The sequence below is a fragment of the Meleagris gallopavo genome, chromosome 7, assembly GCF_905368555.1.
Source record: "Meleagris gallopavo chromosome 7, MGAL_WU_HG_1.1, whole genome shotgun sequence".
NCBI classification, from domain to species: Eukaryota; Metazoa; Chordata; class Aves; order Galliformes; family Phasianidae; genus Meleagris; species Meleagris gallopavo.
In genome coordinates, this window is record NC_139410.1 from 20,707,754 (window position 1) to 20,733,620 (window position 25,867).

Below are 25,867 nucleotides of genomic sequence, written 5' to 3' on the forward strand. Positions count from 1 at the left end.
TATTATAGAATATAAAATATCTACTGCACCTATACAACCACAGCTAGCATTATAGACATAGACCAACCCACATCTCTCTCAAAACTTTTACCTCCACAGTTTATTTTTTGCTCCTCTAAATCTAATGAATGTTATCACAAGGAGCACCTGAAAGACCAGATTGAGTAGCAAAATGAACAGGAAACCCGAGAGAAGCAGAGCCAAGGAAGCTTGGAGCAAGGGATCCGATGGGATAACACTGCAATAGCCGTAGCTTCCTAGCAGCCAAAGGAAGGGGACACCTTGGTCACTGTTGCTGTTCAGCCACGTAGAATTAATAGCTGACTTTCCTCTACGCAAGGTCAAGGCTGATGCAAGGCTAGCAGGTTAACATGATTAATGTCCTCGCAGTTCTGTGAGCTGCTAGGTCCTATTGATTTTCAGGTTAATAATGTTAGTGGCAGATACTTCCACTATTCTGTTATTTCTACAAAATGTCTCTGAAACTGAATTCATTATCTGCTTTGGAGCCACCCTGATTTTCACTCAGTAATATATAAAGATTAGAGTTCAATCACAATGTTTTTTTTCATATATAAATCCTATCTGTATATCATAAAAATATCATGAAAACTATTTTTAATTGACTGCCACAAACTACAACAAATAAAAAAAAAAAACCTCAATAATTAAGATAACTATGTTTAAAAGAGAAGAGTGAAATACTCTGGGATTTCTGTGTTCTTGGTGCATATTCTCATGTACATGATTCATATACTGGATAACATGTTTTATGTGTCCTGAGAGACTCGAAAGAAGGCAAACTTGATTTCCCACGAGACAAATATTTCCCATCCTTCTTAGGCAGATAAAAAGCACGAAGTATAAACAGATTAAGCTGTATTTTCTGATCAAGTACCATTTTGCAATTTGCTTCAACAGAGCCAGAATTCATCCCTGATTCTTTCCTGGCATCCACCAACCTACATATCTCCAACCATTCCCTGTAACAGCTACTTCTCAAATCAGATGATACATATATCCACAGCAGTTCTGCAGTCCTGGCACAAAGATTGACCATACCTAGGGATGACAACAGTCATTTTGCTCCCTCAGCTGACATGACAAGCATAAGCAAAGATCTTAATACGAGTGCATTTAGGGCCAATTATTTTGCGTATCTTTATTGTCCAAAGGTCTAAGCAGATGAACAGAGCATGAGATCTCCAGACACATACAAATCAATCTAAATATTTCTTTCTGAGAAAAATATGAAGTACACACATTCATTCTGTCAGAAGATCGTTACAACTAAACACTGAATCAACAGCAGGTAGAGACAGTAACAGAGAATATACTGAGAGCAACTTTTTTATGTGCCCATTTGTTAATGGGAACGTTTGCCTGCTCCCAGTACAGCTGTGTACAATCTGTCCTTCTTATTACAAGGAAATCCTTTAGTATTCAGAATCAGTTTTAATTCTCACTTAAGAATTCCACTGCTGATAAAAATAAGTGTATTTATTGCAGTAGAAACTTTGAATGTATACACACTGAAAGATAAGTTGCAAAATACGCATTTATAACCAAAGGAAACAGGCTTCTTTTCTTGTTTTGCCTTTAGGAGTTATTCCTTCAACCCTTTGTTAATGCGACAATCAGACAAATTACATGTTCTTGTATTAGTTACTGATCTTGAGCTGACAACTCAATAAAAATGAATTACTTGGAAAAATCCTTCATGTGGAAAATCTGAATGCTGAAGCTCTACACACAACCTACTTCTGAAGAACTACAGTGGTGCAGGTAAAAGATACAATTTGAAATATATACTTCATGTATCATTACTGGCGTTAAGATGAACAGCATGTCACTTAGGAAATCCTGCAATTCCTGCCTATGTCCCCAGTTGTGGGGTTCCTGTTGTTGTTTTGTTTGCTTGTTTTATTTTGTTGGGGTTTTTTTGTTGTTTTTTATTGTTGTTGTTGTTTGTCATTGGTTTTTTTTTGCCATTCTACTCAGAGACAGAAAACACTGATCTAGACAGACTGAAGAAAAAATTCTAGTTCTGAGGAATGTTCTATCAGGCAGTATTACTCATCACAGTATTTCCATGCTTTTTCAGCATGATATGCAGTTCCAACATTTTTGCACAATGGCTGCCTCGAAATATGCAAATACAAGTATTTGTCAGGCCAAGAAATTTCAATTGGAAATTTTAGTTCCTATTTAAATCTTTATTTGATAGTCCACAATTTAAAAAATAACAGAACAGTTACGATTTTAAAATTTAAGCAGAAGAAAATGAAACCTGAATTTCATATTTAAGTAATCATTAATTCTTCGTTCAAATTGCAGTTTTTGAAGTTTCTGATACAATGCTGTTGAATCATAAACTCGTCAAAACTCATCTTTGCTAGAATATTCCGTAACTAGCTACTTACAGTTTTAAACAAATTAAATATCTTCCACAGAGTCAACTGTATAATGCATGTTAATTATCTAATTATATGATTTCACTAAGCTATGCAATTAGCACCTGATTGCATAATTCCATATTTTATAGCTGAAGTCTGTTACGTAATTAGGAAAAAGGTAAATTTTTAGCAAAGTACATTACAATGTACATTGGGTAGGAATAAGACAGTGACATTTGTGAGTCACATACACCGTTTCAAAACGGAAAAGTGCCTAGCTGTGCTGTGAAACAAGAGGGCATGCTATTAACAGCAACGTGATCATTAAAATGTACAGTCTCTTCAAACCTTTTTATGTCACTTGATATTTCTGGATGCAGTGACTATGTATTTAAAGATACAAGGATCTGATCTCAGAGTGAACGTGAAAATTATGAGAAAGCTAACCACATTAAGAAGAATTCTACATCAAGCAGTCATTTTGTTAGAACATTATGAAACAGTGTGATTTTGTTTTTGAAGAAAACCAGACTTATTCTCCAATTTCAGAATTTTTAAACAATTTAAATTGATGGAAAGCCTGGGATGAGGGATGCAACTGAAAGTCACTGTCGTGCTTTGGTTTCTATTGATAACAATATATAAGCAGATTTTTAAAAGAATATTTTTAGTGATATTTCACAGGAGAAATTCTACATACAGGATTGTGGGTGAAAATAGTAATTAAATACACTTTTTAAATGACATACTTGTGCAAATTTTGAGATGGGATTTTGTGTTCCACAGTCACATGTGGAACCTAAAATATACATCGGAATAATTCTGACTGCCTTAATGCTTAACTCTACCCATGTGACTAATCTTGAAGATGTCCTTCTACAGAAAGCTGTCAGTTTTCAAAAAGATCATCAGTAAGAATGATTGAGCAAAAGCACATTTTTTTGGGTAGACTCCTGCACAGATAACCCTGTGTTTCATTAACCAGGAGAATGGAAGACAGATCATCCCAGTTCTTCTGTCAGGTGTTTCTCTAAGAACATCAGGTACAACAGTTGTAAACTGGACAAGAATGTGTTCAACTGTCTGAAGACCACAGAAAACAAAGAGAAAGACTGCACAAAGGGAGTTGTGGGGCTAAGTCCAACATGGTCACTACAAGTCTGGTATGGTAGCAGTCTCTTGAGACATTCTACGAGTCACCCTGAAAATATTCTAATTGAGATCTGAGGCAGGAAACTCTACTTTTGCACATGCTCAGACTTGCCCTGAACAGTGTGAACTGCAGCCGTGCCTACATTTTGAGGCTCTGCTATGGGAAGCAGTAAGGAATAAGGCATTGCCCTCTATCACGTTGATGTTTACACGGTATCACCACCAATATGGCCACTGTGCAACAAAGAATGCAAAATTCATACAGGCAGAGAGAAAAAAAAAAACAAATCATGAGGATCAACTGAATTAATCAAGGGAACCCATATAGAAAGCTAGGGTCCATGTACTAACAGAGATAACTCTCTTCGGACCTCTTTGGAGGCAGTTAACTCTTTAGATGTGTAATATAAAAACACACTCTAGATCTTAGCATTTCTTTTTAGCTAGTTCATGGGCCTCAGAAGCTAACAATTAAAATCAACAAGTTCCAGCCTCTAAAGTGGGATATCCTATATACAATAGAAATTCATTGTCATCCAGTAATTATGACTTGGGGGTCACACACCTCAGTAGTGAAGTGGAAGAGTACTCGTAACAAGAAAACATAACTGATTCAGAGATATCTAAACTATTAGTCCAATATCATAAACTGACTTGTCTTCTTCTACATGCTTAGATGTCTCATTAGATATGTGATTTCTGCAGTGTTTCTGTAGTCTGTATATCACAAAGTATCTATCTGTCTGATCTGTGACACTCCAGAATGTTTTTGTTCAGCTTGAGATGTGGCTAGTCAACTACAAGAGGTTTGTAAAGTAAGGATAGAAGCCAATAAATACATATAGGTTGCTACTAAAAGTAATGCCTCCTATTTGTTTCCACAGGAAAGTACAAGTAACTACTTACTACAGAAACATTATTTGATAGAGCAAATTCTCTGTTAAGAATACTGTTTCTCAACATAGTCACCACTTCTGGTTATGCATTTTTGCCAGCAGTGAACAGGAGCCTTCGTGCTATCCAGAACATGACTTGTCTTTCACATCACTGTCACCACTGTAGAAATGCACCACCCACTGACCCCACTGTGCTCACATCCACTGTTTGGTGTCTATAAACATTCAGCAAGCAACAATGAAAGTAAGCGGGTATAATTTTTTTCCATGTAGAGGAATTCCATTATACACCTTTGCTTCATATGCACTTCCATATCAGACGCCATTTTGTCAGACTGCCCCTCTTCTGCAATCTGTCACACAGCAACAACATGTAAAGGAATACTGGTGGGAAGGTTCAATTCAAATTCACGCATGTTTGTTTGTAGGACTTGATGATAGAACACTGTGAAAACTAACAAATTTCCACCAGTGTCTGTATTTGAACATTACAGTGAGAAAATTCTCTTCTTAGCTCTCTTTTTAAAATAGTTGATAACATTCTACTCTTCCATTCACATTTAAATCCACCAATCAGTAAGTTTACAGAATTACAACTATAGAATTAAGTTTCAGAACTCTCAGAAGACAGAGACAACGTAATACATATAAAAATAATCTCTCACCTTCTAGATCTTCCTTTTCAAAATGAGTTTTGAGAATAGACCGAGTTCCTCCTCTATCCACAACAGCTTCTTCATCATTTCTCTGCAAAAAGAAAAAAGGACAGGTAAGCTGCTTCCTACTAGGAATCTATTACCAACACTGAAGAATGCTAGGAAACAAGGATATGCTTACTATTTATTTATTTAGTCTTTCAACTCAGGAACCAAAAGTTTTTCAGAACTTCATTTTTATTATTAAAACCTATTCCTCCTGTGTCTGTTTTTACTGAGGTATGATTACAGCTAATTTTGACATAAAGTAGTTCTGCTGAAACATGCAAGATAATGAGTAAACTGCAGTTACTGTGAACTACAAAAAATATGAGTCAACGGGACAATGAAAGAAATGAGAAGTGTCTGGCTGAGGTAGCTTTATTCTTGTGCTCTTGGAGAAAGAGATTGTATATGTATTTTTGTTTCCATAATATGAAATATAGTGAGCTACAAGGAGAATTCCCAAATTATTAGCACTAACACTTCTTCTACTTTGGCAAATTCAGAGAATGATATTCCGAGGCAATATGATGAGAAAGAAAACATTAATACTATGAAAACAAGTGGCCAGACTTACAACTTGCAAAGTTTTTGCTTTTTTTTTTTTTTTTTTTTTTTTACGAAAAACAAGCTGTAGTTACAATGAAGGCAAATACTATAAACTAACAGCATAAGATAAAAAATCAAATTTTCATCTGGAACTCATGCCTAATTTTTACTGTGCTCATATATGCATTTTAAATATATTCTCTACTGCACTCTAAATATGCCATGCATTGTGCTCTAACCAAAAAGAGCTATAGGAAGTAGTCATTTCAGGCACCTCAGGCACGTAGAAGTATCACAATTCTCTCAGTACAGAAATGTTTTGGGAAAAAGTCAGCAACGAGGCACTGGATACTGTGCAAAACAACAAGTTGGCTTTGCTAGAAGCCTATCATCACCAATAGTTAAGAAATAAATAACAAATAAATAAATAAATAAATAAATAAATAAATAAAGCTATAATTCACAAGATGATCCAGAGTGGTTTCCAGTAAATAATGATGAAGAAAAAAAGTGTTAACTATACAAAAAAAATTAAAAGGCAAGCAGGGAGGCTTATTGTTTTATCCCACATGAATTTCTTTACTATGGGAGTGGTGAGGTGCTGGAACCAGCTGCCCAGAGAAGTTGTGGATGCCCCATCCCTAGAGGTGTTCAAGGCCAGATAGGATGGAGCTCTGGGCAGCCGGGTCTAGTATTAAATGGGGAGGTTCGTGGCCCTGCTGTGCCAGGGGGTTTGGAGATTCATGATCCTTGAGGTCCCTTCCAACCCTGCCCATTATGTGATTCTGTGAAACCATCAGTTAATATATCAATACACGTTTCTCATTAGTGGAAAGGTTTTAGTAAGTGATATATTAGAACCAGAACTGCATGATTTCTATGTATGAAATTGGTATCTTAATGAAAGTCTAAGGCAAGGGATTTGAATACCAGCGTTACACGCTAAATATACATCTATGTATAGAGTGCAATAGAACATAACAAGAAATTAAACCACATGAGAACAAATCCTCAAAGCGCAGATGCCCTAGGCAAAAAGATTCACATCTAGAGCTAGATGTCATAAATTCTGGATCTAAGTTTTTCTTTCAGGCTTCTCTCTTTTTTAAAAATAGCTGTCATGCTGTAGCTATCTTATATAGAAAAATCCTAGGAATGTGTTAGCACCAAGCATCTAGGCTGCTAAAGAAAGAGACTGTGAGCATTACATTTGTCTTTATTAGAGCTTTCTAGCAGATAATAGCAAATAACTGATATCTGACATAGAGAAAAGGCTTTCTATTCAAACTGCTCAATTATTTAGAATTCACTAAAATATATTAAGATGCATCAGAACAGTATATCACACAAAGGATTTGATCATTTTAGGTAACATTAATCCATTATTTAAAGAAGTCAGACTTAACTAGGCACGAGGGTCAGGCTGGCACAATGTCCATGGGTGAAGGGACAGAGAGGATGCCAAAGGCCAGGTATTACAGCCATGTCAGAAGTAGACCTATTCTAGTGTAAGTCATAGCTACCAGCATTTTGCTGTTACTGAAAAGGCACTATGGAAGTAAATTTAGGGGAATTTAACAGGGAGAATATTAAATTACAGGGAAGTTTAAGGCTTAACACATCATCTAACTAAACTATATACAAACTAATTCATTAATATTTATCAAAATATGCTCATACACTTTGACTTCTCCTTTCCCATGTGTTCAATTTTCAGCTTCTGGCAACCTCTTCCTTCTCTGTCTGCTCTTGTAATGTCACAGCAAGTCTCAGCCTTGCCTCATTCTCAGAAGTGGGTTTGTTCCATTAATATTACAGGGAAAAACAGCTTAATTGGGAGTTTTGTGTTGTTGCCAATTCACTTGTCAAACTCTGAGCAAAGTCCAATTAAACAAGCCTTGCACTGTGCACTCTCACTTCCCAGGGAGCAGTATGAAAGCCATCTTGCATTTACCAGCACAAGAGTCATATTGCACTTAGTCCAGAAGTAATTTCTGTGATTCCTGTGCTGCCTTCTTGTAGGAAGGAATAAGGAAGTGAAGGGCTCCCTAGTAGTTTAGCATAACTAATCTCATTTTGATGGAAGCACTATAGAAATACAAGTAATAATTGTGGCAGATTCTCTCCACTTTCAGATGATGATTAGAGACTAGAAACATAACTTCAATTGGTAATGCTCTGCTTTCTATTAGGATGTCACGAAAACTAAGATATTATTAAATGTTATAATAAGAAACTGAAAGTATAGGCAAGAAGAATTATAAGACAGTCATGAGAAATTAAATGCATGCTCTGGGTGACTTTTCATGTATCAAACAGCCACCAGCCTCCACACTAACACATCCTCAAAGTATATGAAAGCCATGACTTTGCTGTAGTTTTGTCCACCACTTTCAGTGCGATCAAAGCGGGGCATGAAGACTAAATCTTTTTCACAATCCTCCCATGTTCATGTCAGAATTATGCTGCTTCTTCAATTCCCCCTGTTTGAATATGATGAAGGTCAGAAATATTACATGATGCACCCATCTGCTAGCTTGCTGTTTAAGCCATACTGCACTACTCGAGCAGTCTGCAAACAAATTTATGGACACACTGACCAGGTAAGAGTCCTTGGTATTGTCCATTATTGCAATGAGTTGCTTGCTGAGTTCAACAAACACTGTGGTCTACTGTTTAAAGCATGAGAGGGGGATCCAGAAAGTACCCGAGTGCTAATCCTGGATCTGTCACTGACTTGATGTGATGGAAAAGTCACTTAATCTCATTGCCTCAGCTTCTTCATCTGTAAAATAGGGACAATAATACTTATCTGCCTTCCTCACTCTGTGCCATAATTAACATTCATACAGCATTTAAAAAAAGTGTAAAGCACTACCGAAATGCCAAGTCATTCAATTTAGGAATGTGTACAGTATATGCAATGTAAAGAGATAATAGGAAACCACAGATTGGTAAAAATCAACATTTAGACTTTTTCTAAACATAACATCAAATTATACTATCACCTTGTAATACAGTGCACAGCTATGACAACTGTCTGGAAAAAGGTTATGATATAAACAAGTACATTGGGTTAACTTTCTTTTGGTCTAATCCAAGAGCAACACTAAAGAAGCCAGTGAAATTGCATTTCTCTGGAGCTGCAACCAGAGTGCAATAAATATTTAAATAAATATAAATATATTTAGAAACAACCTAACCTTTTTCCCTTTTGAATTGTATTTGTTAATATTCTGTGTTATCACAGAATGGTTTAATTAAAACGTAGGCAGGAAACAGTTTCCCTGAAATAGTAAAATATCTGCAAACACACAAAGTAAGTATAACAAATAACGTATCTGGAATAGAAGGGTAAGGAAAAGCTGAGGCATTCATGCAGAAACCACAGGCTCCTTAGAGACCAGGGCTCAGCAACTCTGCTCAGCTCAGGATTTCACCTTTTGCATTTTCCAAATGAACAATGAAATTACTTTCACCACTACACATACCTCAGAGGAAAAATCTATTCTAATGAAAAAGTGTTATAAATACAGACATTACAGTTTTTGTTTCTTGATACTAGTTTAAACATATTGGTGAGTACACAAAAGCAGAAAACAGAGCAATAACTCTGCATCATTTACATTGCAACTGCACATTTTTAAATTGAAATATGTATGTAAAGTTGCTTATATTTGAACAAAATTAAAAAGAAATAAACTGTCTTAAATATATTTTGTTTCTATTTTTTGTATGTGTTCATGAAGACTGAAGGTTGTAGTGAGTGCTAGGAATACAGATTTTCAACACTTAGATCAACAGATTATAAAGTGAGGTCGCAACTCTTCATAGTATTTGTAAGTATAATGGTGAGAAGTAACAAAAAGCTTCATGGCTTTGAAAGCTGTAACAAATGCTTGAAGTGCCCTTCCACATCTCAGATCATTTTAATTAATGAAGAAACTGCACACGTAGAAAAGCAAAGAAATATCATTTTATAGCAGATATTTGTGGGTGTTTTTTAGTTGCAGCAGTTATAAACTGTACAAACTCAATATCTCAAATATAAGTTAGATGACTTAGCAAAAAGAAGAGGAAAGTAACTTCTTTCAAAGATGTATCCATGCAAAAGCATATGAGAAATATTTTTAGATATGCTAGGTGCTAAAGGTAGGTGCATACACCTGTAGAACTTCAAGATATCTCTAGATGATGGAATTAGGATGTACATCTTATATATTTATTTACTAAAAAAAGAAAATGTATGGTCTTAAAAGACACTTGCATACAGCATAAAACCATCTGAATATTGCAGAAACATTTACTGGATATCATCTGTGCTACAGTAAGATAATGGTTTAACAATTAATATACATGTTAATTTAAAAAATATTAAACAGTCAAAAGAAATATCTTGCTGTCCTTCTTTTGGTACTCTGTTCTACTGATATATATGGTGCTAATATATTTTAGGCAAGCAAAACCTAGAATTTATTTATTTATTTATTTATTTATATCCCTCTTCCTAACTAACTTTCCTTCACAGATGGCTACCTTTATTTTCCTTCTCTGATTTTTGGTCACAGTTTACAGTAAACTGGATGATTGATTTTCTTTGAAACAGGAAAAAAAGTCAGCTATAAAGAGTATTGGTATTCCAGAAAATCTTTGGGACTTTCAAACTTTCATTTAAAATCCTTTCCATTCTTAAATTCTTAATACATTCATAGTAAAAATTGCAACATAACCAACAATCCTTTTTCACTATTCTTTCTGTAAAATGTATGGCATTGCAGAAGCCATTTTATTTTTTCCACAGTAGAAGTGCCTGTGACACATGTGCTGACTCATAAGGAAAATAATCATGGTATTAATTGCTCCTCTAAATAAGCCACTTATTGACGATTAGACAACCTAGATAATTCTCAAATGCCATATGGTACTATGGAATGCCTGTTAGAATACTAAACACTGCATACTATATTAAATACTGCATTCCTATAAACAATAGAAATCTGTAACATAAAATATTTTTTGTTTCTTTATATTATCAGTATTTATATATTTTAGGAGATTAAATTCTAATGTAGTAATTTTAGTTCATATATTTTGCCATGAAGCTAGTGACACAAACTTTGTGTGTTCAGCTTTTCTGCGATCTGTAGTGAGACTCTACACATTTATCCAGACTTCATATACACATCTTGATTGCCTTCCCAGACTGAAGATTTCAGCATCATATTATTTATATATCTCTTTGTGTTGTAATTATTTCAGACATAGTGTGACATATCTATTTTTACAATCATTTTGGTTAAGAGCAGCTTGTCATTTCATAAACGTGACATTAACGTAGATAAAGAAAAATGAGTTATTTGAACTCAAGAGCTGCCAACACAGAGAATATCTTGCAAAGACAATCTAAAAGGTAAAAAACAAAATAAATAAAAAAAAAAACCGAACTGCTGTATGTAGATGCATGCCTCCCTGTTGTAGAAGGCAAATCATTGGTGACTGCCATGTTCAGCCTTGTCCTTCAGATTGTCCTTGAGCAGACACAGTCACACAAAATTGATTTAATGTGGAGTTTATGCCTACAATTTAGATGTAGCTGTCATTCTTTTCTCTTTTATAAGATAAGAAAAAAAAAACTTGTTTTGAATATTACCATTTAATTGCTTCTATTACATATAATCATATCTAACAATCTGTTGAAGTGGAAAGGACAGTGAATTTTATTTTTCTGATGAAATATTGCTTTTTCTATTCTATCAGCTATACTACATCATCCTTCTCCCTTCTAACCATTTATCAAGGAAGACTCATCAAAACATACTTTTTATACAAAAACATCTATTCTGTAATGTCTAAAGAAATTATTTTCTCTCTAATTGTACTAGGATTCTTTTTGCAGCAGCTTTCTTCAGTAATCACTACTAGTTAACACAAAGCACATACTTCTTTTGGTCAGCTCTTCTCCACATAGGTCACCCTATGCAAAAAGTAGAAAGCAATTAGTTTTCATTCCAGATTTGTATCTTGCTCAAGGCTGAATGTCATATGCATAAGAGCATCTCGTGTTGTCTTTTTCCCCCCTCTTCTTTTCTCTCTTTTTATAGAAGTCAAGAACTGCTTAGTGTGACTCAATAGAGAAGTACCATTTTCTGCAGCACTGCTAAAAATTGCACTAAAAAGCACTGGCTCCAAAGAACTGGTCTGCTATTGACCTGAGACTGAAGACACTTTTAATATAATAATGCTATTCCTGTAATATATACACCTAGATAATCATTTCAGACATTAAATATAAACACATACTATTGTTATAAATGTAATGCAACTAAACACAAGCAGAAAACACACACGATTAAAACAAACCAGTCTGAGACAAATAAATGCACACTAATACATGTAATTCCCGTGTTTATCTACATTGATATATCCTATGCTGGTTATACATATTATGCAATATCAAGCCACTATGCATCAGTGCATAAATGAATGCATAAACACTAAAACATTTCCTTATTGTGTGATAAAGAATCTTCTTTCTTAGAATAAACTTATTTCTTAAAAGAAATCCACTTAATACATTTGCAAGGCAATTACGTTACTTCATTACATATATTCTTACTATAACTACACAACTGGAGACAAAAATTCAAGATAAAATAATACATTTATTTATTGCATGAATACCTAGATGCCCCATTTTTCCTGCCTTCACTCACCCATCAGAAAAGAATTCTTTGGCTGCAGCAACAGAAGGAGAGGGAGTGGGGAGGAGACAGAAAAAGGGTGTTGTAACAATGGATACAGTGATGAAGTGGTGAGCTGTTAAGTTCTTTCTGGATTCTGGTACTTTTTTCAACATTTGCATTAAATTGCAATTGTATTTGCCATCTTTTGTATGCCTTGGAGTAAAATTATCAGTAATGTCTAAACAATGTGAGAGCCTTACAAAACCTGAACAAGACCCTTAGAGTAATTGGGTTCCTTTGAATATTTTCTGCCTAGCTAAGACTCCCTTGCCTTTTCCCCTTCCTTCCTTCCTTTCACATCACATCTGCTAATTTTGTAAGCTAATATTTAATCAATTACTAGTCTGAGAAAGACCTCTGAATAAATAAAAGATAGAGGTTCTTGCTACTACTGAAAGGAGATTGAAAGTGGCTCACATCTCTGTAATTTTATTCCTTGTGCTTCGCATTCTTTACTACCTGTCAAAATACTTGTAAGTTATTGAGATAAGAAGAGCACAGGATTCAATCTCAGGCATTTTCCTCTGCAGTTATTATTTGAATATCTTATGTCATCCTAATGCAGTCCCATTAACTGAAATCTTCTTTCGCTTCATAGCAATGGCTATGTCAACTACTAAGGAAAACTCCAAAAGCATGAGAACAGATGTGAAGACTTTATCTAAGGCCTAAATCAGATTTACTTTCAGCTTGTCTGGGCTCCCACTTGGCTTTATGCCAGGTGAGGATATAGCCAGGATAACAGAATTATTTAGGTGTAGTTACAAGTTAAACATGCTAAGTGTAGCCCACTGTGCAAGAAAGTATTTGCTCCTGGATAACAAACGGTAAAAAGTAAATTGTTTTGATTTCTAGATTCGTAATCAGCAGTAAGATATATTGAGTTTTAAGTTGGATACACTTCTTAATTCAAAGGTCGTGCTTTCAGCCTCAGAAAATTGAGGTGTCTCTAGATGAAATGTGTCCAGACTTCTTTCCTTAGAAATAGCTCATGTAGAAGAATCACAGAAGGCAGTCTTCTTGCAGCAGCTACTCATGTGGAAGTAGCAAGTGAAAAGAAGAAAGGAGGTCATGACCAAGTTATCAGGACTTGTTTCTACAGCAACTGCAGCACTAGGAGAGAGGACTTTTTCCATTCATTTATAGCCACAAAAATGTGGTAAGTTTGGAATCTGTATCTTTTACTTACAAATGTATGCTAAATATAGATGGAAGCACATTTTTCCTCCCAAGACTTACTGTATAATCGGACTATCTGAAGAGACAGGATAATAAACTAAATGGACTATTAGACTTATTGACTGTGAAAATTCTTACTGGCCAAACTCATTTCTAACCTTTCTAATAAGTTTGCCAACACTAATAATATCACTCCTATATGAGTAGGGGAAATAATCTGACTAAACCAAATCTAATTAAAAAGAGTTAAAAATAAGATGGCCTTCTTCTCATCCATTGTCAGGAAAAAAATGAACTTAGAGTACTGTACAATTTTCTGTTGCAGGCACAGAAATTAAACTGGAATCCTTGTGGCTCTTCAGAGGGTCTTCTATATCTATTATCTTTCTCCAAAAGAGAAGAAAGATTGAACCATACCAGTTAGTGATCAAACCTCTCAAAGCTGAGAAGGCTTTGTTTTGTTGGCTTTTTTTGTTTAGACTGAAACTAGTAAATAGCTTCCCGAAGACAACTGACAAGTCTTTCTAACAAATCTATCTTGTCCAAAATGTACGAATACCAATGTAGGGTTCAGTCTGAACAGTCCCTAAATCATCCACATAGAATCAAAGAATCACAGAATTATAAAATGGCTTGGGTTGCATGACACCTTAAAGATCATACAGTTCCAAACCCTCCCTGACGTGGGGAGGATTTCCAGCCACTAAATCAGGCACCAGCTCGGGCTGCTCAGGGCCCCATCTAGCCTGGCCTTGAACACCTCCAGGGATGGGGCATCCACAATTTCTCTGGTCAACCTATTCCAGCACCTCACCACTCTCTGAGTTAAACATTTCTTCCTAATTTTCTAATCTTAAAACCATCCCCCCTCCCACTTTTATTTTAAAACCATTCTCCCTTGTCCTGTGTAAAATGGTCCCTCAGACCATGTAAAAAGTCTGTCTCTCTCCTGATTATAAGCTCCTTTTAAGAACTGGAAGGCTGCAAATAAGGTCTCCCTGAAGCCTTCCCCTCTCCAAAATGAAGAAGCTCAGCTTCCTCAGCCTGTCTTCACAAGAGGTGCTTCAGAGCTCCAGACATCTTTCTAGCCCACCTCTGAATCTGCTCCAGAAACACTACAGCTTTAGACCTCTTTAGGAAATAACATCAGAAGAAAATTCAGAAAGGATAACTCAGTGTTTTTTGTCTCCAGAGATTTAGTTTGATTTACATATTTTTCTGTCATTAGTGATTATTATTTTTTTTATCAAAGCAACTGTAATTCATGTGATTGACAATCAGTTTTTTTATTACCCAGAAACGTCCTACTGTATGCAAACACACACTTTCCCCAAGTGAAATGTAAAGAACTTTTACAATGTCTATACAGTATAAGAAAAAAAATAATTATCTCATAATTAGACAAAGGTATTCCAGCTATCTTTCCTCTCATTCCTTACCCAAGTCATCAGTAAGTCATGATGGCCATTGGGAGGCATGCTTGAGAAAACAGTTAGAAGAACAAAGAAGATAAAAAATAATGTTCCCCAACCCACTGATGTTATGATATAATCTGAAGATTCAGGCAGTTGATTTACAAAGGGATTTTTAGGGAAAATAAAAATAAATAAATAAATAAATAGATAGATAAATAAATAAGCAATAAATAGTGCAGAAGCAATTAAAGGGGGGGGAAAAAGAAAGGCAGAAAAGAAGAAGGCATGATAATGAAATTTAATGATAATTTCATATCAAAGAGTGTCAAAATGCACTGGGACAGTGACCATGAGAGTCGACTAAATAATAAGGAATTTGCATAGTTTAAAAGCCTAGGACAGCACAAGTCCACAAGAGGTTCATTCAGAAATTTGAGATATGCTGCCAAAGGTAAGCACAAATTATGAACAGCAGTAGTTCAGCTGATGTTCTCACCTCTAAGAGATCTAAGAACTAGTCTCGTTCAGATTGCACATGTGATATAATACAGTTTTAAACATCAACTTCCATGAGCTTGCTATTCTAAATTCATTAAGATATTTGATAGCAAAAACAAGCCAGAAGTTAGAAACCATTTATATTACTTTAATAGTATTTTTATATTAAAATTACGTAATTTGTCCCATAAAAGTATTACTGTACAGTAGAAAGAAAATGTCACTACTACTATGTGAAAGGAGTTTATTGTTAGAAAAGATCTTCACAATTTTCATTGTCAATTTTCTATATGGCCACTAAATCCTGCTGTGTTAGGGGAACTTTTCCAAAGCAAAAGTTTTTTCAAAAACATAGGCATAACGTTTATCTATTTGTTTATGTATTTGCTAGATTACCAATATCACATTACAATTAACCTTTCAAACTTTTTGATCTAGGTACTTCCAGTATTCAGGAGAGAACAGTAGAAATGACTTGATACTAAGTTTTATTGGTTCAGCACAAGTAATGATTTTTTTGAATTATACACCATTACTTGTATTCCATTGTATTGCTGTAAAGTAAAAACAATTACATACATAATGATGAAAAAGAATGATCAACAGATGCTTTTTATATCATTTCTTGCCAACACAACACTTCCTTCTTTTATTTAAGACTGATTTTTTTTGTGTGTGTGTGTGTGTGTGTGTTTATACTCTAAAAAGATAATACTTGCTATTAAAACAAGATACTGTATGCTGCTAAGTACTTAGACCATTCACATTTACTACCAATTTTTACCAGTTCTTGGCACCATCTCATTGCAGGTACTTAGCAAATAACAATATCCCAGTCTGTATTTTGCCTCATAAGGATCCTTACTTATAGCTGCAAATACTATTTTTTTTTTTTATTAGTATTGCTACTAAATATAAATGTGTTCACACACAGAGACAGAAAAATAGTATCTGTGAGTTCTGTTAAGATATATACTTCAAATGTATGTATGATGTATGATGTGACAGTAAATAGTTTATAACTACACCAACAGTCATGTATTTTAAAAGACAAGCAGTAGGTATGCAAACAAGAATACAGAGCAAGCTAAGTGTAACAAGATTCACACAAGCTAACCCACCTATGCAGTCATTAAAAGGTCATACTTAACTTTACAGACTACAGAAGAGTTCTGAGGAAGATGGAGTACTATAAAAGAAAGCACACAAAGAAATGGGAGAGAAATAGATAAAATAGGTTAGTACTGCCAGAAGAGCAAATAAAAAATTCAAACTTGTGATAGAATACCTCTCCTGAAAGGGAAAGAAAGGAAGATATAATTTTTAAAAGAAAGATCAGAAGTTTCTATTTGAGAAGATGAGTAGACTTTTAAAAGCAAATGATGTAGGCAGAGGAATAAGCTAAGATGATATTAACACCATTAATCAAGCCAAGCAAAGCTTTAAGTTTCAAAGTCAGACAGGAAGATGAGATCATAATAGTCATAGTACTGATACGAGCAGGCCTTCAACGTGAATTATGGCTACAGGGACAAACAAGAACTGTCAGACCTCAGAGCTGCATAGAGGAAGAAGAACGCATCAGTAAAGAAAACTCTGGAGTTGTGTCTGACATGATTGTGTTCAGATGACCACTGAGGACCAAGAAGATTTTCTGAGACAGGTTGAATTTAACTGGAGTGGAGGTAGACCACACAAAATACAATAGCAATATCTTCATAAAGATTGTGTTTATGGCTACATTATCCAAAACTAAGGTGTGAAGGAGGATACAAATGCTGATAATGGATTCCTGGGTGATTTAAAAACACACCTACACACAGAAAAAGGAGGAGGGGGAGAAGAAGATTTACCTAAAAGGAAACAAATTCTGGAATGAGAATCAACAGGAACAAAATGACAGATGCCTAAAACCAACAAAATTTTGAGAAGAATACAGCATACAAGCTTGGAGATGTGACAGATGGAGTGGAGGAGAACAGAGAACTAGCCTGGAAGCCTTCCAGGTATAAGTCAAGTTGAACATTAGTAAGATAAATATCAGTGCAAGAGACAAACCAGAAGTGAGCAGTGTTTCAGAAAAAAAGGAGGAGGAAGCCTGAATTTTGATGCTGGTTGGTTAATCTTAATAAATTTACATGGAAGCAAGAGAAAATAGGTTATTTAAATGGGGGGAGTATAAAGTTCATAAAAAAATACAAAACAGGGAAAACTGCAAGCAAAGATACTCATCACATAACAAAAATCCTAGAAATATAGAAATCTCTAAGTCAGAAAGTCAGCAGAATCAAGAGTTCCACCAGAGATATTCAGCAGTATCTCTGCAGCATGGCAGATGGCATTAAGAACTGAGAAAGTAGATACTCAGAGTCAGTCAGGACCATGAATTGTCAGAAGGAAGTGGATGAGAAGAACAATTAAAACAGATGAGAAGAGCAAAGAAAACAGGGACTATAAGTGAGTCTATGCTAATAAAGAAAGTTATAGAGAAATAGAGGAAATAAGAGCAGAAAAAATGTCAAGATTGATTTAAAAAAAAATTTTACACACTTCCATTCTTGGAGTGAGAGAATAAAAATGTGGAAAATTAAAAAAAAAAAAAATTATCACAGAAAAGGAATTCAGAGAACACTGCACTTAGAGGTGACTACTACTGCTCAAGTGTGTAGCTGATTAAGTACATATAATAAGGTTCAAATGAAAAACAGCACCAGGGCAGCTACAGAGCTGAACGGTCATCCATATGGAAATCAAAATGTAAGGAATTATTAATGAAAGAGAAGAAAGTTGCAAGTCAAAGTCAGAGAGATAGATGGTAATAGGTAGAGTTGCGTGCACAGCAAATGGTAAAAATGTTAGGCTGGAAAAAACAAATAATTATTGTTCAAAAAAAGAAAGAAAAAAAAGGAAAAAAGAGGAAGTAGAGCTCAGGAACAAGATCATAGACATGCCAATTTCTTTGACCCAAATCCAAAGGAAGTATTATCAGAGATAGCAATCTTCATTTAAAAAAAAAAAAAAACACCACCACAATCATGGATGAACAGGAAAAAAGAGAACAGAGTTCTGTGGGCTATAGGGAACCACAGGAGACAAAAGGACAATCCCCAGGTTCTTGAATACCACTAACATTCTAGAAAAATCAAGAAAATAAAATGCAGAGGAGGTAATGAAGACAAAGGGGGCACCTAAAGGAAAAAAAACACCATATAGAGGAGGATGAACTTGAGGCAGAGAAATTTAAAGCAATAAGGATGAGACAGAACTGTGATCTGCACGTAGGATATAAAAGTATGAGAAAAAGCATGAGAAGCATCAGACAGAACATAAATAAACAAGCACCAATAAAGCAATCAACAAGAGAAAAGAAACTGCCATTCTGATTGTTACTCTCCTATATAAAGTCCCTTGATAACAGAGGCTATTATGTATACTTTCTACATACTCTGTACATTAGCTATTTAAATAAATTACATGGTAATTTAAAATACTAGTTGATAACAAAGACTTGCTTTCACATAGTTTAAATCCTATACCTTATATTGTATACCAAGTCCACATAAGCAGTATTGGTGGAGGCATTTTATACTGGTGCTCTCTGTAATTATATTAGTAGTTCATGCCAACATGCACTAATATATCTTTTGTAATGTAGAACTGGACTAATCTAAGCCCTATTCTCCTAGGAATTTTAATCATATTTATAGATCATTTGCCAGAATAGCACACAGATTGCTTAATTCTTCTTATAATATAGTACACAAGAGAGTTAAAAATATCACTGGTTAAGTGTTCTCCTGCATCCTTGGATATATAGATGTCTGAGTTCTTGGAAAGGGGGGGCCACAGCTATTGGTTAACACAATAAAAGTTCTCACAGTTGATCTGCCTGAGAGGAAAAAGAAAAAAAAAAAGCACATTGAAATTCACTCCTTCCCCTCGCTCTGATATGCTAATCATGCTAGTTATGTATATTTAAAAAACAATGCGAACAAACACTTAGAGTTATATGTAATAATTTTATTTTCTTTACAATGTTTATATTCTAGTATGATTACACCTATGGATTACACCTATGGTTTCAAATTGATTCCAGATCTAAATGTAGCAGAATTCAATCCAAAGCAGCAGCTTCATAATCCATAAGGTTTTTTATTTGCATTTATTTGCATCAGCCACAAAAATCCTGCTCCAAAGTAGTGGAATTCACAGCAGTCTGAATCACAACAAAGGCATTAATCCACAAAAGTACAAGTGAGATCCTACATTCATTTGCACCTTGTGCAGTTCCAATGCGGTCAATGGGAACCCAGAAGATATATAAGGTTCTTGGAAATTTTTATTTTAAACCACAGCATTGCTAAAGACTGCCACAGAGTACTTGAATATGTAAGAGCTTTCTTCCGCATAGAAACAGAATGATACATTTTAAACTGAAGCAGGGCATAAAAGCGTCAATTGGAGACTGGAAAGAGTAATAGGAAGTTAGCAGAACAAAATAAATCTCTCTTAATCCATTTTTCAAATCAAAATGGCCGACAGCTTTTATAAAGCCAGTAAAGACTGAAGCCATTTCATCCAGTTCTGCTTATACTGAAACCAAAGAACTTTTGACGGAGGAACAAAAGAAGACAGAACCACTTCTGGAGGAAAGTCCCTACTTCTGCCTTTAGCAGTGGATCTGACTTTCAAAGGGCAGTTAGTAAGGCTATCCATCCACCAAAACTTCACAAGCACTATAGCAGCTGGTTCCAGCGCAACTAGCACTCTATCCGTGCAGCGTATGCATTTTTCTGATTTATGTGCTAAAAAGGGAAATAATTAAAAAAAAAAAAAAAGATAGAGGAAGAAAAGAAAAAGTAGCAAGTGATATATTTAATTAAGATAAGATAGATCTCCTTTTCAGTAGCATAAAGACCAAGTCAATAAATCCTGTGCGTAATTCTTGTAATAGATATTACTGTTAATCACTAAAAACTTAATTCCTGATCACTCTCATTCTTTAGTTTTCATCACCATGAATCAAAGAAGTAATGCTCATTTCAAAGAATAATAAAAGATTAGCAAAGGTGTGATGACTTCTTTGAAGTTGCCCATGAAAAAAAAAAAAAGCAATTCTGACATTATCTTGTATTTGTCTTTCTGATATTTTAAACACTTATTACACATTCCTGCTTCCTCTGTTATTCTTTTTACTGCTATGCTGCAGTACATTTCCATGGAGATCCAGCCTGTGTGGAAGACAATTGCTGTTAAATTTGGATAACCTTCCAATAGAAGTACTCAGGGTATCTTAGCCAACAAATCCCAGTTTATAATCCAAGTTCCACAAGTGAGACAATGAATGTGGTGTGCAGCACCCTTGAAGGCATCTCTGTACGTTTGAACTGGATGCCATACATAAGGATGTCACCTTTTGCAAAGATTTCTGAACAGTGTTTGTCAATAATCACCCAGTGATCCTGCTACTGGTTAGTGGCAGATTATAAGAGTAAACTTACAAGGCACAGAAGTAATTATGGTATAATGGAAAAGAACTGATCCTGTGGAATCCTGCTGTAATTCCTTGAAGGAGTAAAGGAGGATGGTAATGTTAAATGATGACAGCTGGAGTCAGATTCAAAGCGTACAGAAATATATAGTTCTTCACACAGCATGTTGGTGAGCTATACAACTCTGGTGGATACTAAAAGTTTTAAGTTCAAGAAATGTGCAGATCTGATTGGGGAATAGAAGTTTTTCAAAAGCACTAAATATACAATTTCAGGAGACAAGACATGGTTGGAGCCATTGAGAACTGTGAGGTTCTCAAAAAGTACACAGGCAATGTTGTTGTGCACCTGCCCCACTTCTGTGTTTTCCTGGGGTTTTACCACTATCAGAGAGACAAGATGCTATGGGGAGCTCTTGGTCTGACCCAGCACAACCTCTGCTGAGACTCAGCGAGGCCCTCTGACAAGAGGCTAGAAAACTAGACGTGTATCTATTCCAACAGAGTAGAATTGCACTAAGAATCTGATGAAGTAAACAAAACACTGCCCTCATTAACAAAAAAAAAAAAAAAAAATCTCCCAATATTGGGTTTACCGAGCATTAGGTACTTCTTGACTTGGAAATGACAAGCTCCCTGTTGTCTTATGAAAAGATTAGTTGCACAACTACCTGCCACATCTGCATACATCACTGTGCCTAACATGAACTTGCAAACTGTAAAGCAAGAGAGGAACATATCTGGCAATGAACATGCTGGGAAGGCAAGAGCATCTATTATGGGGACAACAACAGCTGCAGGGCTTGGCCAATTTATTTTACAGGCTCATGTCTGCCCAAGCTCTCTATATAATCACGTACTAAAAGTGACCAAAGCCCAAGAGCCTGAATCTTGTTTGCTATGACTGAATAAACTGCAGTTTATCTGAAGAAATTTTACACTGTCCATACTAGAAGCTAAAGGCACTTTGCTATACATTTCTATGTTAAATTAGAGATCCACAGGTGTGCACAGAATAGCCAAGTAAAGACAGTAAAATTAAAAGGAAATTATACCAGAAATTGATTATGACATTTTTATAGATATAAAAGGAGGCCCAGAAGGGAAATTAAGTCTGAGCTATTACCAAGTAAATTTGTTTGCAGCTGATGATACAGACATTGCTAAAAACATAAATTTAACCTCTGTCTCAACAATTGCAAAGAATACTAAAGAAGAAACAATTTAACACATCTTCACTATTGAAGCAGGCAAGACCAGGATACAGTGCGTGTCCCAGATCTTTGCTGAAGTTGCCTGTACAATAGATGTTCGGGACACAAGGAAGTGCTTGTAACAGCTTCTGACAGCACAGATTACATCTTTCACTGACATCCACAGAAAATATGCATGTTTGCATTAGTAGTTAGATGGCTGAGAAATTTCAGCACATCTGCGCCCTACAAAACAGAAAACCACTCAGGAAAGAGGAGGAGGAGAGCAGAAGGCAGGCTGGGCAATAACGAACCCCAGTGAGTCACTGGAAGACACTCACCAACAGCAATGAGAAATTCACTTACGATTACATACAAAAGGACTGCTGACAGTACACTGAGATCTAGCAGAGGGGACAAGCCTGGCAAATGTAACAAAGCAATCACTTGGTGGAGAAAGTGGTCATCACTGCCAAGAGTGCTTTTCATTCTGATATGCCTCGCCTTTCATTTGTTCATTGGCAATATCCAGTCACCTCCATTAAGACCTGTGCCGCAGTGGTCTAAGTTATACTTTCACACGTATTAGCACAACTACCACAATAGATATTCTGAAGATGAGTTATATCACAGTCACCAGGCATTGAGGTTCTTCTGTAACAGTAATGATAGCACTAGGCCTACATCTGCCATGCGGAATCTAAGCATCCAGGAATATACAGTGCAATAAACAATGCTATAAGAAATCGTTACATTACTGACATTGGAAAAAAAATCTATTGATCTGTGTTTTCTTTACGTATTAGATTTTTCTAACGATCTGATGAGCACACAAATCTATAAATTCTAAAATTTTACATTCACCAAAATGTTTTCCTGGAATAAGAACAGAAAAGTTAGAAGAAAATGAAGGAGGGGAAAAAAAGGGGAAATAGAAATTCAGTGGTCTGTGTGGTGGTTTTTTCTTCTGAATTTAAAGTATTTTGGATTAGCTTTGCTGGCAAATAGAAAATAAATTCTTAAACACCTTAAAAATGGTGCAGCATAGAATTTTTTTGAATAAAGAGCAACAGCTTCTGATATAACAGACTTGCATAGCTAACTCCTGGACAGAATCCTCCTAAAGAATAGCTTATCCTCTCACCTAGTCAGGTCTCAATTGCGTAAACTGTTATCACAAAATCTCAGAAACACCAAGGTTGGAAATTACAACATCATCCCGTCCAACCATCTACCTATCACCAATCATTCTCACTAAATCATATCCTTCAACACAAAATCCAAACGTTCCTTGAACACCTCCAGGGTCGGTGACTCCACCACCTCCCTGGGCAGCGCATTCCATGACCACTCTTTCAGAAAAGTAGTATTTCCTAACATCCAGCCTAAATCTCACCTGGCGCAGCTTGAAGCCATTCCCCCTAGTTCTATCATTAGTTACCCGAGAGAAGAGGCCGACCCCCAGCTCACTAAAACCTCCCTTCAGGTAGTTATAGAGAGCAATGAAGTCTCCCCTGAGCCTCCTCTTCTCCAGACTGAACAATCCCAGCTCCTTCAGCCTCTCTCATAAGGCCTGTGCTCCAGACCCCTCACCAGCTTTGTCGCCCTTCTTATCTACAAGCACCCTCCATACCTGAATGCAATTGCTAATGTCAGCCTGCTCATATCTCCTTACAAACACAAGCACAAGATGGGGCTCCACTGTTTCACTTAATTCAGGCAAGTGAAAAAAAAAGTGACAATTTCTGCTGAAAAATTTTTATCACAAGATTGGGGCATAAAACTGATACTGCTTTTGTTAGAATAGTTTTAATTGCATTAAATGTAGATACATAACATATGGATATGATTTATTGCATGCATTTTAATGACTGCGTCTGCTTATATAAAATCTTTCATTAAGAGAATTCAGATAATAAACTCATTATGTTATCAGAACAGAATTTTTAATCACTGATGGCTCTTATAGACACTTCTATTTTATTTAGGCAACTGGGGAGACAAAATGGAAGCTATTACAAAAATGAGCAAAGTTTTACAAAACCTCAAAATCCTTCCTCGTGTCCCTTAATGCCTGTTTTGCATTTTCACTCAATGCACTCTGTTGAATATTTTGTACCAGCTGATGTTTGCTGCATCAGCTGAGAACACTTGAAAGCATGCTTAATGTTCTAAAGTTCCAACAGAAATCATTTTGGGCAAGTTGACAAGACACAGTTGTAGTTCATATTCCTCAGAGTTCACTTTTTTTTTTTTAATCAGCTATTGCCATGCCAGATGATGTCTTATTAATCAGTTCTTTAAAATTTACTTAGCTTCAAAAGCCAAAAGTTTAGAAGTTTGCCTTTAGAATTCATTCTCTGCTTATTTCAGTTTTCACTTGGGTACTCACATCTCATACCAGAAATTCTAAAACAAGTTTCATCACTAGTTCAACTGCTACAACTGAAATAAAGCCACTATCTAAGCTTTTCTTCTTCATAAGATTACAAAAAAAATATGCCTTCACACCTCATTTTTCAAGGATCCCCATCCAAAGCTTCCTATATTTGATGGACTATTTCACACACCATCTGAAGTTCCTTCCCAGACAATAGAAACCACTCCTTCTACTCATCTCAGTGAAGACATACCTGGAGTGCTCTATTTATTTCTGGGCTCCCCTCTTATAAGAGAGACATGGACATATTGGAGTGACCTCACTACCGGACCAGGAAAACAATGAAGTGATTGAAGTTTCTGTCAAGTAAGGACAGGTTGAAATAACTGGTACCGCATAGCCTGGAGAAAAGAAAGCCCAGGGAGGTCTTATTAGAATGTACAAGTAACTGTGGGGGAAGAGTAGGGCAGGCTTAGACAGATTCTTCTCAGTGGTGGCCAGTGACAGAGCAAGGGGAAATAATCACTAAAGAAATATGAGAAATTCCACTTCAACACGAGAAAAAAATAACTATGAGATTGGTCAAACACTGGAACATGCTACCCAGAGCTGTTCCAGAGACTTTATTCGTGGAGATACTTAAAACCTGATGAGACACAGTGCTGGGCAATGTGGTCTAGCTGTCCCTGCTCTAGGCAGAGGAGGGTTGACTCCAATCTCCTCAGCTCCAGGGAGCTGGATGACTTCCAGGTGTTCCTTCCGACCTCAGCAATTCTTCAATCATTATAATCTTTTCCTGATTTAATATATCTACACTGCTAGTCTCCAAGTCTGAAATGGTAAAAGATTGTCGCTCGTACCAAGACTCACTCTCTGGAGTGTCTTGTCTCTACATCAAATACAGAATAGCAAGCCAGGCTAAGCTGTTATTTTCTATTTGATTTGGGGGTATCTATTTTATTTCTTTTGGCAGAGTTCCCTTACTAACACAAAAAAAACCTTGTAATCACTCAAAATCTTGTACTATCTACAGTTGAGAAGAGATCCAAGAACACAATGGCTTTCCTTCTAGGTTCACAGTGAAATCAGTATGGCACAAGGGAAAGCTTTATGTAGCTTATTCTGTACTTTATATTGATCTATCAAAATTTATCAGAATTGCAGAACAGCACCTATTATTAGTTTAATTATCATGAAGCCTGATCACAGTAGTGAAACAGCATTTATATTAATGTTTTTTGTGTCTTGTTTTTTTTATTATTATTAATAACATATCG

The 25,867-nt window shown here is 35.7% G+C and overlaps 1 protein-coding gene across 1 annotated transcript in view; it reads right to left on the minus strand.

Annotated features, from left to right (window-relative positions):
• The window catches only part of SLC4A10 (solute carrier family 4 member 10), a 120,124-nt gene that overhangs the window by 89,793 nt on the left and 4,464 nt on the right, over positions 1-25,867 (minus strand). Inside the window, exon 2 of the mRNA XM_085227694.1 lies at positions 5,110-5,191. Coding sequence (XP_085083820.1) covers positions 5,110-5,191 — 82 coding nt within the window. The remainder of the gene's footprint in view (positions 1-5,109; positions 5,192-25,867) is intronic.